Source organism: Diorhabda sublineata, chromosome 2 (genome assembly GCF_026230105.1).
Source record: "Diorhabda sublineata isolate icDioSubl1.1 chromosome 2, icDioSubl1.1, whole genome shotgun sequence".
Taxonomy (NCBI): Eukaryota; Metazoa; Arthropoda; class Insecta; order Coleoptera; family Chrysomelidae; genus Diorhabda; species Diorhabda sublineata.
This window is the reverse complement of record NC_079475.1, coordinates 14275426-14290494: the sequence shown is the minus strand read 5'-3', so window position 1 is coordinate 14290494 and position 15069 is coordinate 14275426. Positions and strand designations below refer to the sequence as shown.

At 31.4% G+C, this 15069-nt stretch overlaps 1 protein-coding gene across 1 annotated transcript in view; it reads left to right on the top strand.

The window, feature by feature from the left end:
* The first annotated feature begins 229 nt into the window (after positions 1-229).
* LOC130452645 (roundabout homolog 2-like) overlaps positions 230-15069 on the top strand; it is a 551928-nt gene continuing 537088 nt past the window's right edge. The window contains exon 1 of the mRNA XM_056792003.1: positions 230-531. Within this exon, the coding sequence (XP_056647981.1) occupies positions 465-531 (67 nt within the window). The 5' untranslated portion in view covers positions 230-464. The remainder of the gene's footprint in view (positions 532-15069) is intronic.

The window sequence follows — 15069 nt, the reverse complement described above, 5'->3', positions numbered from 1 at the left end:
AAATAAATAATGTTTTATGTAGTGATTGTTAACCCTCGTGGACTAATCAAATTCATTTGAAAACATTTAAATGAATTCCAGTTACCCGATAAATATAAATAAATCAGAACCAGTTGATATTTTTCTTTTGAACTAGATTTCATCCTACGGCCTATCGGCCGTACAAGAGAATATTCAACTGCGCTGCAGCGCGAGTGGGACAGATGGCTCGAGAGACTCAAGTTCACTCAGTTGTATGTTAACTTTTCGATGCAGGGAGTCGTTGCGTTTGTGTACGGGAAAACATCGTCGATTCATTGAATTTTAGCGGTGTGATTTCAAATATATACAATACACGAATATCGATAAGGATTATATGTAAATGTGTTAAAAGTGACAATTTTTTTAGTGTGAAGTGGATGAATTTATTCTTTGAGTGAAAGAATTTTGAAAATGTGTTGTGCTTAGTGGTAATATAATTGGAGATGGCACATATGGATTTTATACATTTTATTCTACTGGTTTCGTTTACCGCATATTCTTCTGTTAAAGGTAAATTAATTATATATTTATTATTATGAATGGAATGATTTCTGGGATTGGAATAATTTTTGGTAATAGAATATATATTTAGTTCAATTTTGCAACATCTTTTCAAATTAATTATTGTACATTCATATATTCTTTGTTTCTATCATATCGTTAGAAGTCCTCTATCTTTTCGATACATTCCTATCTGCAATAGTTTAACGTGGATTTTATCGGATGCATGACATTCCAAAACACCCACATTTCAAACTTACTACCAAATACTTTTTACATTTCCACGGGTCAGGACAAGAAATATTAGTTTCTATTCCTGAGCGTGATAATAAAATTATTTGATTGATACTCAATGAATTAGAGCTGATAAAACAAAAATAAATAAGGAAAATAAATTTTTTGCCAAAAATCGATTTTATTCATCAATGTATTCTCTTTCAACAGCAATACAATAATTCCAACGCTTCTCCAACTTATCGATGCCGTGCTTGTAGGAGGATTTGTCTTTAGCCTCATAATAAATGAAATAATCTTTAGTTTCACCAATTGCTGAACCGACGACCATTTTTTTGAGATCCGCAAACAGCCAGAAGTCACTGAGGCCAAATCTAGACTATACTGTGGATCGGAAACAATTCGAGGTGTAATTGGTTCAATTTCACTATCGTTGCTATATTGAATTGGTGAATTTTATTGCGTTTTTTTTTTCGAAATTTGAGGCCTTTTTCAATAATTTTTTCATTCTAACAATCCAACATGTCTATATAGTATTCGCTATTGATTGTCTGTCCCTTTATTACCCAAAATATTGAAGCCATAACTTTCCCAGCTGACTGTTGTTCCTTTGGACGCTTCGTACATAGTTCACCGGCTGCAGTCCACTCAGATCATAATTGTTTTGATTCCGAAGTTTCATCCATTGTCACATATCGAGGCAAAAAATCTGATTTATTACTTGTAAACATAGCCAAATACTGCTCTGAATCATCAACACGTTGTTGTTTTGATCGACTGTTAGTAAACGCGGCACCTACTTTGAAAAAAGCTTTCTCGTGTTCAAATGTTCATGCATAATTGTAAACACACTGCCTTCTGATACCTTTACAGCCTCAGCTATCTCACGTATTCACTAATTTGTGGACTACTCATGTTTTCTGAAGTAACCACATCCATTGGACGACCAGAATGTTCATCACCATCGGTGTCACAACTTTTAAATTCGGCAAACCAATGACAAATGGTTCTTTTGGATGGAAAAGAGCCCGGATAACACTTTTGAAGCCATTACTAAGCTGGTACACAATTTTTTGTTACATCAAGAAGCAATAATAAATTAACACACATTGCTTTGAAAATAACAAAGGTAGCTTCACTTAAATTGCTGTCACTTTTTTCTAACTAATCGAAATTTCATGAAGTTGGTACTTCATAACCGTCATATGGATTTGATAATGACAGTGCCATCTTTGTGTCAGTCATACGACTTATTGAATGATGTAATATCTGAATACTTCGGAACTATTTCAAAAACGAATTATATAGATCTTAATCTAAAATGAGAAAGCTGTTATTGGAATATTTGTTGTGTATTACAATAAACGAATGACCAATTTAAAATAAACCAAATGAAATGTGTAAACATTATAATGGTACATTTGATAATAAATGGTTGTATTAACTTGATAATAATAAACAGAGATAGCTTTGGCAAATGATAATGACCGATCATATAAAAATCTTGATAATAAATAGCTCTTTTTGTTATAAAAAAGTAGATTTGTTCTCATTTGATGTTTTCATAGGGCAACTGGCTCGAATTTTCATATATAGGTTTTTCCTGCTATTAACAACCTTAATAATAGAGGAAATATAGAATTTAAATTGTTTGCATTCACATTTTGTTTAACGCGTTAAGTACATCACTTTATTGCTTTAAATTAAAGTGGCAAGCGCTCATTAAGCGATAAGTTTCATATATATAATTTCTTTTTCACACTATACTTTATTATATAGGAGGACCGTTTTTTTCAACCTCCAATAGGCTATAAATAAGAAACAAGTTCATATAAAACAATAATTTTACTACCAATTAGTACACTTACGTTTACTTTTTGACACAATCACCGAAGAGATTAGGAAATGGGTGTAGCAAAACGCCGACTGATGCCTGAATATCAACAATGGCGGAGTATTTAGAGTATTTAGTGCAAGAGCTTCGCAGTCGCCTACAGCGCATGCCCGTTCCTTCTGCTCTCGTAGCATCTGCGCGGAGCGATCGGAGTAAATCGGAGTAAAAAAATGGCCCTCGTAGATCTTTTCTACATATTAAAAATAAAAGCAAACCAACCTATTAATGTGGAAAGCAAGACTCTTGGGAACTGGAATCGTCAAGATTTGTGATAAATATTTTTCATTTTACTACTTCATTATTTGTTCAACATAAAGTTTCATACACTAAAAGTCAAAAGTGTTGACCCACCCTATACACAATCTATAATTGTTACATATTCAAAATTTTGATGCATCTATGTAACCGCATTTTGCTTTTATTATTTCGGCAAATAATCGTCTTTTGATATCTCTAGATATAACATCCGTTTTTCATTTCAACCTGCGCAAAAACACTCTTCTCTTGGTCTAAAAAAAAACTCATTCAAAAACTTTGACTCATTCCTGTATAAAACTCTCTCTCAATATTCAAGCGTTCAATTTTACTTAGCCCACTGCAAATCTTAATTTTATTTTGACATCTTGAATGAAGTTTCTTCACTGCCAGTTTTCCAGAAAGGCAGCTTCTCTCAATCTCCTTTTTACTGTAAAAGTACTGAGAGGCAGATCACTAGATTCATTGATTTGACCTGCTATCTCTGGGTCTGCGAATCGTCGATCACGTTTACTGATCAATAGATTACGTTTATCTTCAGTGGTTGTAGTTTTCCGTTTTCTATCTCCACGTCGATATATTTTTGAATGCTTCTAAATGTTCTTGATTTTAGATCTCTTCTGTTTTAAAATTAGTTTTTTTGATAATTTTAAACGACGAAACGTCAAGTTTTCATTAATCTTTCTAAAATTATTGAAAAAAACTAATTTTAAAATAGAAGATACCTAAAATTAAGAACATTTAGAAGCATTAATGTATCAAAAGGTCTAAGAAATAAGAAATTAAAGAAATTTATAATTTGGAACAGGCATAAATGGAAATTTGAAAACTTACAAGTCTGAATTTGCGGAAACGAAAACAAATCGTATACAAAAAATGTTTTGGTCCAAAAAGTATAAATAATAGGACGTTGTCGCGTCTCGAAGGCTAACTAGGACTAAACTACAATCATCAAAATATCAAAAAAATAATTCATATTTAAAGAATGATGAACAAATCAGCCGGTACTTGCAAGTTTTAACTTGTTTTCAATTACTAGCTCACTTGAACAACTACATTGGCGTATTTTTCCTTCTAATATACTCAATACCATTTCTATGCTATAAATAACGTACATATAGTTCATTGCTCAATCCATTTAATAATAGACTGATCTTCATGTTGTCGTCTTAGGCACTGAAACATTTAAAATAACCCTTTTATATTGGACGTCTACATCTTTATGTCCAAATTCTCGACTTACTTTCTCATTTTTCGACCTTGTATCGTCTACCTCAAATGACAGCCAAGAAGTGAATTTAAATAATTGATAAAAAGAAACACAAAACAATGTAATAAATACAAAAACCGTCAACTAAACTTACATCTAAAAAATTATTTAGAATAGTTGTTATTTTGGTGGTGTTCTTTAGCGAGATACTTTCTTACCGAGTTTATTAAGAATAAAAAATTAGTGAAATTTACAGCCTTTGTCTTGCGGATGGATATTATCAGCGCTTCTTTAAAACTGGATTCAAGCATCGAGCTTGATCGAATTTATTTAGCTCGAAATGTTTATTACCGTAAATAAAAGAAGAAAAATTATAAAAGAGTTAACAACAGAGTAAGAAAGAGTTAATACTTTCTTATCAATGCGATCGTAGTCATAGTCTCCTAACCTAACGTAACCTACCTATTCTAAAATTAAAAGGCTCGTCGAACGATCTTTTGGATTCGACACAGGCTCGTTGTACGTGCGATCCTCGCACCCCACCTTAAAACTCATCCTGGTCGGAAATCGTTGATACTTTTCACAGTAATTTATTCAGATAATATTGAATAATTATAGCCGTAAACCGTTATATTTTTTTATCTATTCTTCTTCCTTTCCCCAAGTAAGCCAAAGATTAAATGTGCCCAAAAATCGTCAAAAAGTTTAACAAAAATAAAAAGTATTCAATAATCTCTACAATTTGTAGTAGCAAAGCTATAAGAATTTGATGAAAATTTTTCTAAATAATAAGATTGCTGCCAGAGTAATCAAATTAGATAAACATCAACGTTGAGTTATCACAATAGTGGTACGGTCAATTTATACATTCGAAGTTACATAAATTTCCGTGAAGCTGAAAATCAGTAAAATTGTTTAAAATACAATTGAACATAGAATTTGAAGGTCACAGGTGAAAAAAATTAGTTTTATCATAACAATACCCCAAACGAAAAATGTAGATTATAAAATTATCTACAAAAAACGTAACAATACTTTTTTTCCTACGAGCCACTGTTTCTGAGATATAATGATGTCGTACTTAATGGTTTCACCAATATATTTTCAGCAGTAAACTTTTCTTATAACATTCCAATCAACCGTGAGTATTTGTAAGAAATTTCTGTTAACTGGTGGGAACCGTCATAAGTTCATCAAATAAATAATAAATTGACGCTTGTGGCTAAAGTACGACGATGTTGTTCTACAGCTTTGGGATTTCTTGTGCAATATAGCCATTAAATACGACAGTAACTCTGAAACATTATAATTTTTAAACTTTTTGAATGGTTATATCTCAGAAAAGATGGCGCGTAGGTAAAGAAGTATTGATACTTTTTTTGTAGATAATTTTATGATCTACAATTTTTGTCTGAGGTATTTTTATGATAGAATTTACCGTTCTGCTAATAAAACTCACCATTTTGCTGAATATTGCGAAAAACCCAAACTTTGACCTGGAATATAATTTTTTCCATACACGGAAATGATGGAGAACATTCAAATTTTATTTTCAATTGTATTTTAACAATTTTACTGATTTTCAGCTTGATGGGAATTTATGTAACTTCTCTTATTTTTTGGTCCAATTTGACTTTAGAATTAATTAAGCTGCAGTAACAGTACCTACTGTACTGTACTGCTAGATTGAATAATTATTAGTAAAGTAATCAAGAAAAATATCCAAATAATTTCTGATTTTACACCAATTTATAATGTTATAACTCTTGTCGAGTATAAATGATCTGCATATATTAGATTACCAATTATTATGGATTTCAAGCTGCTATATTTATTGTATTAACAATACCCACAATTTCAAAGAATAGAAACAGTAGTGAACTTTGTTTAATTGGCATATTCCTAACCGATTTCCTTATCTATATCCGTTTATTTTAATTTTTTCTCTAGGTATTGCATAAACATATGAATTATATCACTTTGCCCTAACCCTCGAAAATTGCTTTTGAATGTTCAAATTTAAGAGATATTTATTCACTATTTTATCTCCCCACTAGTTTTCTCAGGGTGAACATTTTGTGTCTGAGCGATATACATAATATTGTTTCTTATATTATTAATAGTTTTGAACTATTTTTTTGGTAAATTAATGTCTAGTGTTTCTACATGAGATTTAAATAAGATTATTTTCTTTTTATTTAACGTTAACGCCTGATGTTGAAGAATTTTTAACGTTTGGTATTGATACTGAAAAAACTATTTACATATAATTATTAACGACAATGTTTGTTATCAAATAACATATTAATAATACCGTCCAAAATGATTGTTTGCAATATTCATCAACATTAATGAACGTATTTATTATGATTTCTTTCAATCTTAAAATTTTATCGCACTGTTTAGATATTATAATTAATTCAGCTTCCAATATTTTGTGAGATATTCATTGTTTATTCAACTGGTTTAAAATTTGGTATGGGTAGAGGTTACACCATGAAGATAATTGAGAGAGTTGTGAAGTAACAGCTGTAGTCAGGTAGACAAGACCCTAATATATTAGCTAAAATATCAATAACAAGGGACAAAAACTGACAATATTGATTAACAAGCAGGATATTCAAGAATAGAACTGAAACATATATAGAAGGGCTATGGAATAACTGCGAACCTTTTTAATGATGAAAAAAACCTGAAACTGAAGGGTAATATCAGAAAAATTTATATTTTATGTAATATTTTTTTGTCCATTATTTTCAGATGTTTTACTCAATTAATTATCGTTTGTTCGTTTCATAGAGTTTCTGTGATTTTGGGTATATAATATTTTTTTTTGGGATGTCTGGGTTACCAAGTTTTCATTTTTTTTTTACTCCGCCATTTCTAGTGTTGACCTCTATTTTCTTCTAAGCGTTTCTTTAATAGCTATATATTTCAAATTATATGAGTTACAACTTCTATTACTTTGTCTCAATTAATTTTCTCTTGTTGTGTTATGTCTATTCTCAATCATTTCTAAAAACATATCATCTCAATTTTGTACTTGTTGTTACCGTTATTTTGTTAATATTCCGTTTTCAACCTCTTTGAACTCTTGGTGTATCACAATCATATTTTTACTATGTTCGTAGGAGCACAACATTTTATAGGTCTCACAAAAATTGTGAAAAAAATAAGAAATCAAGAACATGAAGTAACACCTCATATCTGAAACAAATGAATAGATTTTTTTCTTATTCTATCAACTGATTCCGAAAGGCAATTTCAGAAGTGTAATTAGTATACTTACTACCCAGTGAATTACCTTCTAAAGAAGAGAAAGAGAGAAACTCCCGACAGCTCTGGTCAATTTTTGAAAAGAATCAAAGGAAATAGTCGAGCACCTCCTCTGTGAATACGAGGCTACCCATAGACAAAGGGTATGGTACTTACATTCAAGTTTCTGGAAATCAGAAGATGTAAGCTTCCAGATACTCAGTAAAATCTTCGATTTTTGACTGTTTATCAGCTGGAAGTACACGAGGTACAGTTTTAGCGGAGTATATTTACGTTCTTCATGCTCTAGTTCATCTAATCTAATCACATTTTCATTTTATACGAATTTTATTTATATACTAAGGTTCCCCAAAAATATGCTCATGTTAACTTTACGAACAAATGAAACCAAAATATCCTAGTGGCAATAAACAGTGCTTAAATTCCTTATACTAATAACGGAAAGTATTTGGAGAATACACTTCGCTAGAGAGTACACGTTAAAATAAAACGCGAAGAGTTAGGTATAAAATATAAAAAGTTGTTTGGATTCCAAGAAGGAACTTCAAATTGTGCACACACTGTTTCTCTACAAACAGATATTGAAACCTGTCTGAACATAAAACACACAACTTTTTGGCCTGTGCCAGAAAAGTTACATTCAAGTCATACAACGTTTACAAAATAAAGTATTAAGGTACATCGTTAATACATCTTGGTACTGCCGTAATAGTAGGGACCTCAATTAGAAACTGTTAAAACCAGACAATAAGCAAATTAGCCAGTAGCCATCAACAACGGAACGTTGAGGCGATGCAGTTTCTCAACAATACCAATTTAGTGAGGCTTAATAGAATCAAGCCGAGCTAGTTCGAAAAATTACTTGATCTTGATCAGATTTGTAATGACCCTATTCATTTTTCCGATTCTTTTCCCATCAGAATAATTATTCAATTTTATTTCAATTCATTATTTTTATTTTCGACACATGCACGGATCACACAAATTTTGTTATTAAAAATAACCAATTTGTTAAGTATTTATTTAGTAAATTGTGATTATATGACTCACACTTTTAGCTGCTTCGTCATCCTTGACTGTTGGAATCGTTGCAATTATCTAAAATACTATAATCAACACGTTCTCGCTTGTGTAGTACATCGTAATTTTTGGTTCAATTCATAAAACTAAAATGCATGTAAAGAAAATTACTAGTTATAACATAGAAATTAATCATAAAAACATCTTGATTTGTTATAACGAAATGTGGGTAGATTATTTTGAGAATAACCAATTCAATTATTGTAAAATAACTATTTTTGGAATCTATGCGAACCGTATCAGTACAGCAATCAGTGTGGTAGTTTAAACATATGCGAATGCACATGTTTCGGAACTTATTTCTTAGAATACCAGTTGTTGCTTACTGGAAGTTAGTACATGGTTCTTGAGGTATTTTACGACTTTGATTCGTAAAAAAAAGAAGAAGAAAAGATCACATTCACTTACAGGTATCATAAAAACAACTATAATGAAATTAAGGCGAATAAAAATGATTAAAGAACCTGATAAAAATTCTGTAAGGGCAACGTGAATTTCAATAGGAGATTTTTTGAACAATAATTATTTATTTAAGCAGACTAACTGGGGTAGGTTTATACACATAGTGTATCTTAAATAGCTGATATACACATACAATAAATTATTCATATTCCATTAAACTATGCTCTAAGATTTATTACTAAGCACTTATCTAATTATCAACATACTAATTTATTTGAATACACCGTTCACGTTTTAGTGTTTCGATGTATTCACTACGACATCTGATTATTTACTGACTACTGCAGCTGTTAGAGACTTGTTTTTATATGCTATGATCTCTAAGTTGTCGCAACCCAATAAAAATGCATGCTTGGAAATTGTCTTTATACAAACGGCCACAACATATTGTGAACATTATAAAAAACAATATAAATAAACTGTCACCGAATATAAAATAAAACATAATGTACATGGAATTGTATCCGGCGCATCCGCCAAACTCTAGATTGTATTAACATAAGATGACAGGACCGGTTTCACGGTCTATGTCAGTGGATGAAGTTTTAACATTAAATTCATATTTTTTCAATTGAGATCATACTTGCAATAAAATATAAGCTCTTGATGTGGACTAATAAACAATTTTAATTATTTTAAGAAAAGAGCATTTGGGTAGTTTTGACTAAGCAGAAGTGCGTGGAGCTCTGCGGCTGTATTAATCCTTACCGTCGGCTTCATAAGCCCACACGAAAACCACGGAAAATTTGTCACCTCAACAAAAAGGAAAGTTCGACGACGAAATTTTAGTAAATGAATGGTTTCTATGATTGGTTTCCCTGATTTTATCGAACACTTCTGGCAAACAAATGTTGATGTACCATTCAGAGGTGACTGCTCTAATGGAGAGGTGATGACATGTCAATTTATTAGAAAGAAATAAGCGACCATTTGCTTCGTGCGCAAACAATTGTTGTAGAATTATCCATGATCCATAATTTGTTTCCTGTAGGGATCTCATAGACGTCTTTTGATACAGCGGGATTGGATTTTTTCAACATTTCTTTGCACCAATCGACACGAGCTTTTTTTAAGCAATTGTCAAGTTATGCGGTATCCAATGGGAACAAATCTTTTTGACAGCCAAATGTTCATGCATTATATGGGAGTGGAACTAACGCCCAAGCATGCCTTAATCTCACGGTAGGTGACTAGACTATCATGCGATATCAGTTTACGCACATTATCGATGTTTTCTGGCACAACAGCAGATTTTGGACGACCTACACGAAATTCATCCACGAAAATATTCACGAATTAATTCCATTTTTTAATCAAGATGAATGTATCAAGTATCTGTAAACAACAATAGCTTAACTTTATTATGCAAATTTATTTTTGATCTCGTCTATTATCTATTGTATAGCAAAAACCTTTAAGTTCAATGCTGGCAACGTTTCATTCGGCATTGAATGCTTTACCGCCTAAAAATAAATTTCTTTAGTTCAAAAATGATTGGTCTACAAAATCGCTCTATTATATGAGTCATTATCTACAATTGTGGAATTCAACTAAACAGATGTGTTTCTTCTTAATCCTCGTTCAATGTTCGAAATTAATAAAACATTTTGTTGTCCACTTAGTTCGTTTGTATTCAAAAAATATTTCATACGTAAACGTTTTCATACTTTTGGGACCTTTGGGCAAGCGAAATCATTTTTATTAGCGAACTTATGAATAATTTTAGAATTTTTCCCATTGTTACACAAACTAATTGGCTTCAACCGTCATACTATATTCCATTTGCTTTGTAAAATTTATGTTTTTATTGAAATGTTATTACAAACATGCGCGTATCATTTTAAAAGTCATTAACTCGATATCGATGTGGAAAGTTCAAAAACCCGTGAATAAAATAATACGAACGTACTTGTTTCGCTAGATACGTTTTAAATTGGATCACAATTACCTAACCGGCGTTGCACCCAAAAATTTGAATAACAAAAATTTCTATGTCAATTTCAAACTGACCAAAGTTGATCTGAAAAGACAGGTTTAAATGAGGCTTCACTAGGGCGTGAACTTATTAAATGTAACCATTTAATGTAGTGATTTTTTAAATAAATTTGTAATAAGATTCTTGGAAGTGGATTAGATAATTTCTTATCTAGTCTAGTTAACAAGTTCAAAAACGTGAAAAATGGAGATAAAGGTCTTAAAAATATGAGCGATAGCTCATTCAATTTGGAATCACCTCGAGAAAAATGTTTTTGAAGGATTTTTGGTGCAGGTCAAAAATTGTTATCAACAAAATCAAATGAAAAAAATGGTTAGACACCCGAAAATCTATCTCAATCATCCAAAATTCTAATTTGACGTTGAAAATAGGGCTCCGCGAGAGAGTTCTTCAGATAAAATGATGTTTTCATAACATAAAATGGCAATTTGAAAATTTGAAAAAATTTTTGTACCTTTCTAAAACTTTACAAAACTTATGCAATTGAATCCATCGACTGCAAACATTTTTTTTTAATATCTCATTTCTTTCTCAACAAATTTATTACAAAAAAAGCTAATACAGGTTGAAAGGTTAAAAAAATTGAATATAATTTTATACAATCAAAGAATAAAAAAGCAATACTATTGAAATATAAATAATCATTTATAGCATTATTTTTGCATACAATCCACATGTATTCGAACATTACACTTTTGGCACTATTTTCTTGCATTTTTTTTACATACATTTTCTTTGCTTGCCCCCTTCAGTTCTTTCAATAAAATGTCCATCGCGGATATATTCCGGCACACGTTTACTGGTTATTTTATGAACGCTTGGTCTGCCTAACCTCTTAGGATCAGAAACTGAAGACGTTGGCAAATAGGTTCTTGCTTTGGCCATCTTGAAGTCAAGGAATGGGATACTCCCATTAGCTATTTCATAAAGTACATGGGCGTTTACAGCAATAATGTCTATCAAATTTGTTATAAGAGGAAAATACAGTTTCTCACCTCGAATTTCTATTCTATATTTGTTCATCAACCTATCTAGTTTATCCACACCGCCCGATTGGATCAAGTCCTTGATGATTTGATAATACTTCGACTATATTATTGTCTTTCCAAGTTACTGCAAATATATCATTGTTTTTATCAAATCTATAATTAAATGTGCCTCGAATTTCTTTTTTCATTTCTGCATCCTTATTGAATGGGTAGTTTTTGATTCTGTTGTAACGAATCGTTCCTTTAGTTCTGATTTTCTTTTCTCCTAAAGTTTACATTGGTGAAAAAATTATCAAAATAAAAAACATGTGCTTTAGAATAACAGAGGCTCCAAGACCTTCAACTGGGAAAGCTTGGCTCTGCTTTTCCTCATGAAGTTCTGCATGAAAACAGAATCCGGTTTCAGCACAGTACATTGTCCATTACTTGAATCCCAACCGCGTATAAATTGCTTCAAAAAGTAATGCCTTTAATAAGTGATCAAAAATTTTTCAATCGTTATATTTTTGGTGCAAAAACCAATCTGTGAGAACTGATTGTTCATTTTTTCTAACAAAGGAGGAATTTTGAAACTTTTTTGGCTGGTTTCTATTTTCGAATTATCTTCAGTTGTAGATTTCTCTTTATTTCTAAATACCTGTTTAAACAAGGTAAATTTATGTCTTCATCCTCGCACCAATACATTTGCTCCTGTAGGAGAGAATTGTATCCAGTCCACCGACAATGTGAATGAGTGGAGATTATTTTGGGTAGCATACGGGACACTTTGCTTAACATATAACATAATGTCTCAAATCCATCCCCCAAGACTTTAGTGAAATCACGTTTGGTTTTCTCCCAACTTAATACAAGTTCTTTCTTGGAACTGGTTTGAGGAGCTTGAGGACTTGAAGGACCTGTTTTGTTCATGTCTTCTTCCAAGAGATTGGACTGAATCTCAAGAGTTCCAGGAACATCTGAGGTATTGTGTATTCCAATTCGTTTTCATCGAAATCTTCTTCATCGAAAACGACATCGACTTTGTCGATATATATATATATATATATATATATATATATATATATATATATATATATATATATAATAAAAAAATGAATAGAAATAATAATAAAATTGATAAAATAAATCAATAATAATATTTGTACCTATACCTTCCGTAATCCCCAAATGGGGATCGTCAAAGAAACGTCTGTTATACCACTAGAAATATTTATTTGAAATCGAAAATTATTTGAATTGGAAGGTAAAAGTATATAGAAAATTGGGTGAAAAAATGAAACTCCCAACAAAATAAAAAATAACATTTTTTAAATTATGAATATTATTGCATAAATTGTATTCACTTATTTCGGACTTGAAGATTTCAAAATTGAATATCAAATATTCACAGTAAAAAAGTAGAATCATCAGATACACTAACTCTTCACAAACTGTGTTTTAATTAATGAGAGGTTACTGTAACCGAATAAACAATGCTGCCAACTGCCAATTCAAAGGTTTTGAATTCTTTCACCCAACTAAAAATATCAACTATTTTAGCAATTTTGAAAATATGTATTTATTTTTTTAATAAATCTATCTATCTATAAAACGTTTTTGTCCAATGTTATTTTCAGTCTTAGTTTCACTATACAAAACGATTCCCCCAAATTTATTTCAACAAAATTCAAGATAACAAACTGTGGTCTAGTTCAAAGTTGATTGTGGTACTCATGGAAGATTAAATTATAAATCGTGAACGCACAAACGCAGGAAAACATTCTGATATGAATATTCATCAACCTTCCATTCAACTAACAACTTTTAAAATTATTACCCCAATTTGATAATTCAAGCAGCGTCGACTTTCCAGTTTCATAGCTTCTCATCGTTGTTATACGAATGGCAGTTCCTAGTAAGAATTTCTTATTGAATTAACTATTCATACCTTCTTTTTCTTTAAATAAATTTTCTCAACTACTACGTTCAACAGTATATAATGTCTCACTGATTTCACTTTATTATTTATGATTATTGTTGATTATATTTCAATCTAAGAATAATAGTAAATGAATCTAGTATTAATTGATAATAGAATAACTCAAATACGAATTGAGAATTTGTTTTTGCTGCAAAAGCAACTCAACCTGCATCGAAGAGGATAATCTCGTGACTACTGACACTCACCATGTTCGATGTTCGACCGGCTCGTAAGATTTTCCAATTATTCTTAGTGTCTTGCACTTCTAGATTACAAAGGTTACTGTTTAGAGCAAGAATTCTCTGTAAATAAGTATATATTTATTCAAGTAATACAAAGAAAAATAAAAAAAAACGAATTCATTATAACTATTGTGAAAGAAATATTTGACGAAAACAATAAAATCAACTCAATAATATGAAATAGAAATATAACTCACTACTGGGAGATAAAAGAGACTCTGCGGATGCTGCCTTATTCGGCTGGTTGAAGGGAACAAATAATGACTTAATGCTTCCTCGTCCTCCTCTAACGTTGCCAACTTATCTAAAACTGGATCCATATTCCACGTGGATACGTACTTGGGTAAGCTAGGTCTTATCTTTAAAGATCCTTTGATGAATCAACGTATCAGTTGATTATTTGTAATATCCTCCATTGTTATTGACGACAGTGCCGCTTTCGCAAAATTGGCATACTATATCCAACACCATCAACAAATCTTCCCGAAAGAAACTTCAAAAACTGTTCCGCCGACACAACATATTCCTTATTCCATTCATACCATCGCCACCAGAATTTTAGAGTCCCATTATAATTTTTCAATGTTAACTCTGTTAAAAAAACGATTAAATCATCAATTTCTTCTCTAGTTGTACCATTTACCAATAATGCTTGGCAGATAACTTGGCCATAACCAGGATAAGCTCTTTTCCTACAGGATGCTGGTGTGATCTAAAAAGAGAAACCAATATGTTGGGATCTGCTTCAAACAGAACCCACTTTACTACGGATAATTTTTGGAAGGTTCTGAACCAGACCTGAGTGGACCAGTGAGGTACCGCCAGTACCTCTTTGGCCTTGTCATCCTTATCCTAGTTCTTATTACCCGGGTTATAAGAGAAATAGGAGGAAAGACGTAAAACATCCTATCAGATTAACTGATTGTGATTGCATCGAAAGGAAATGTCC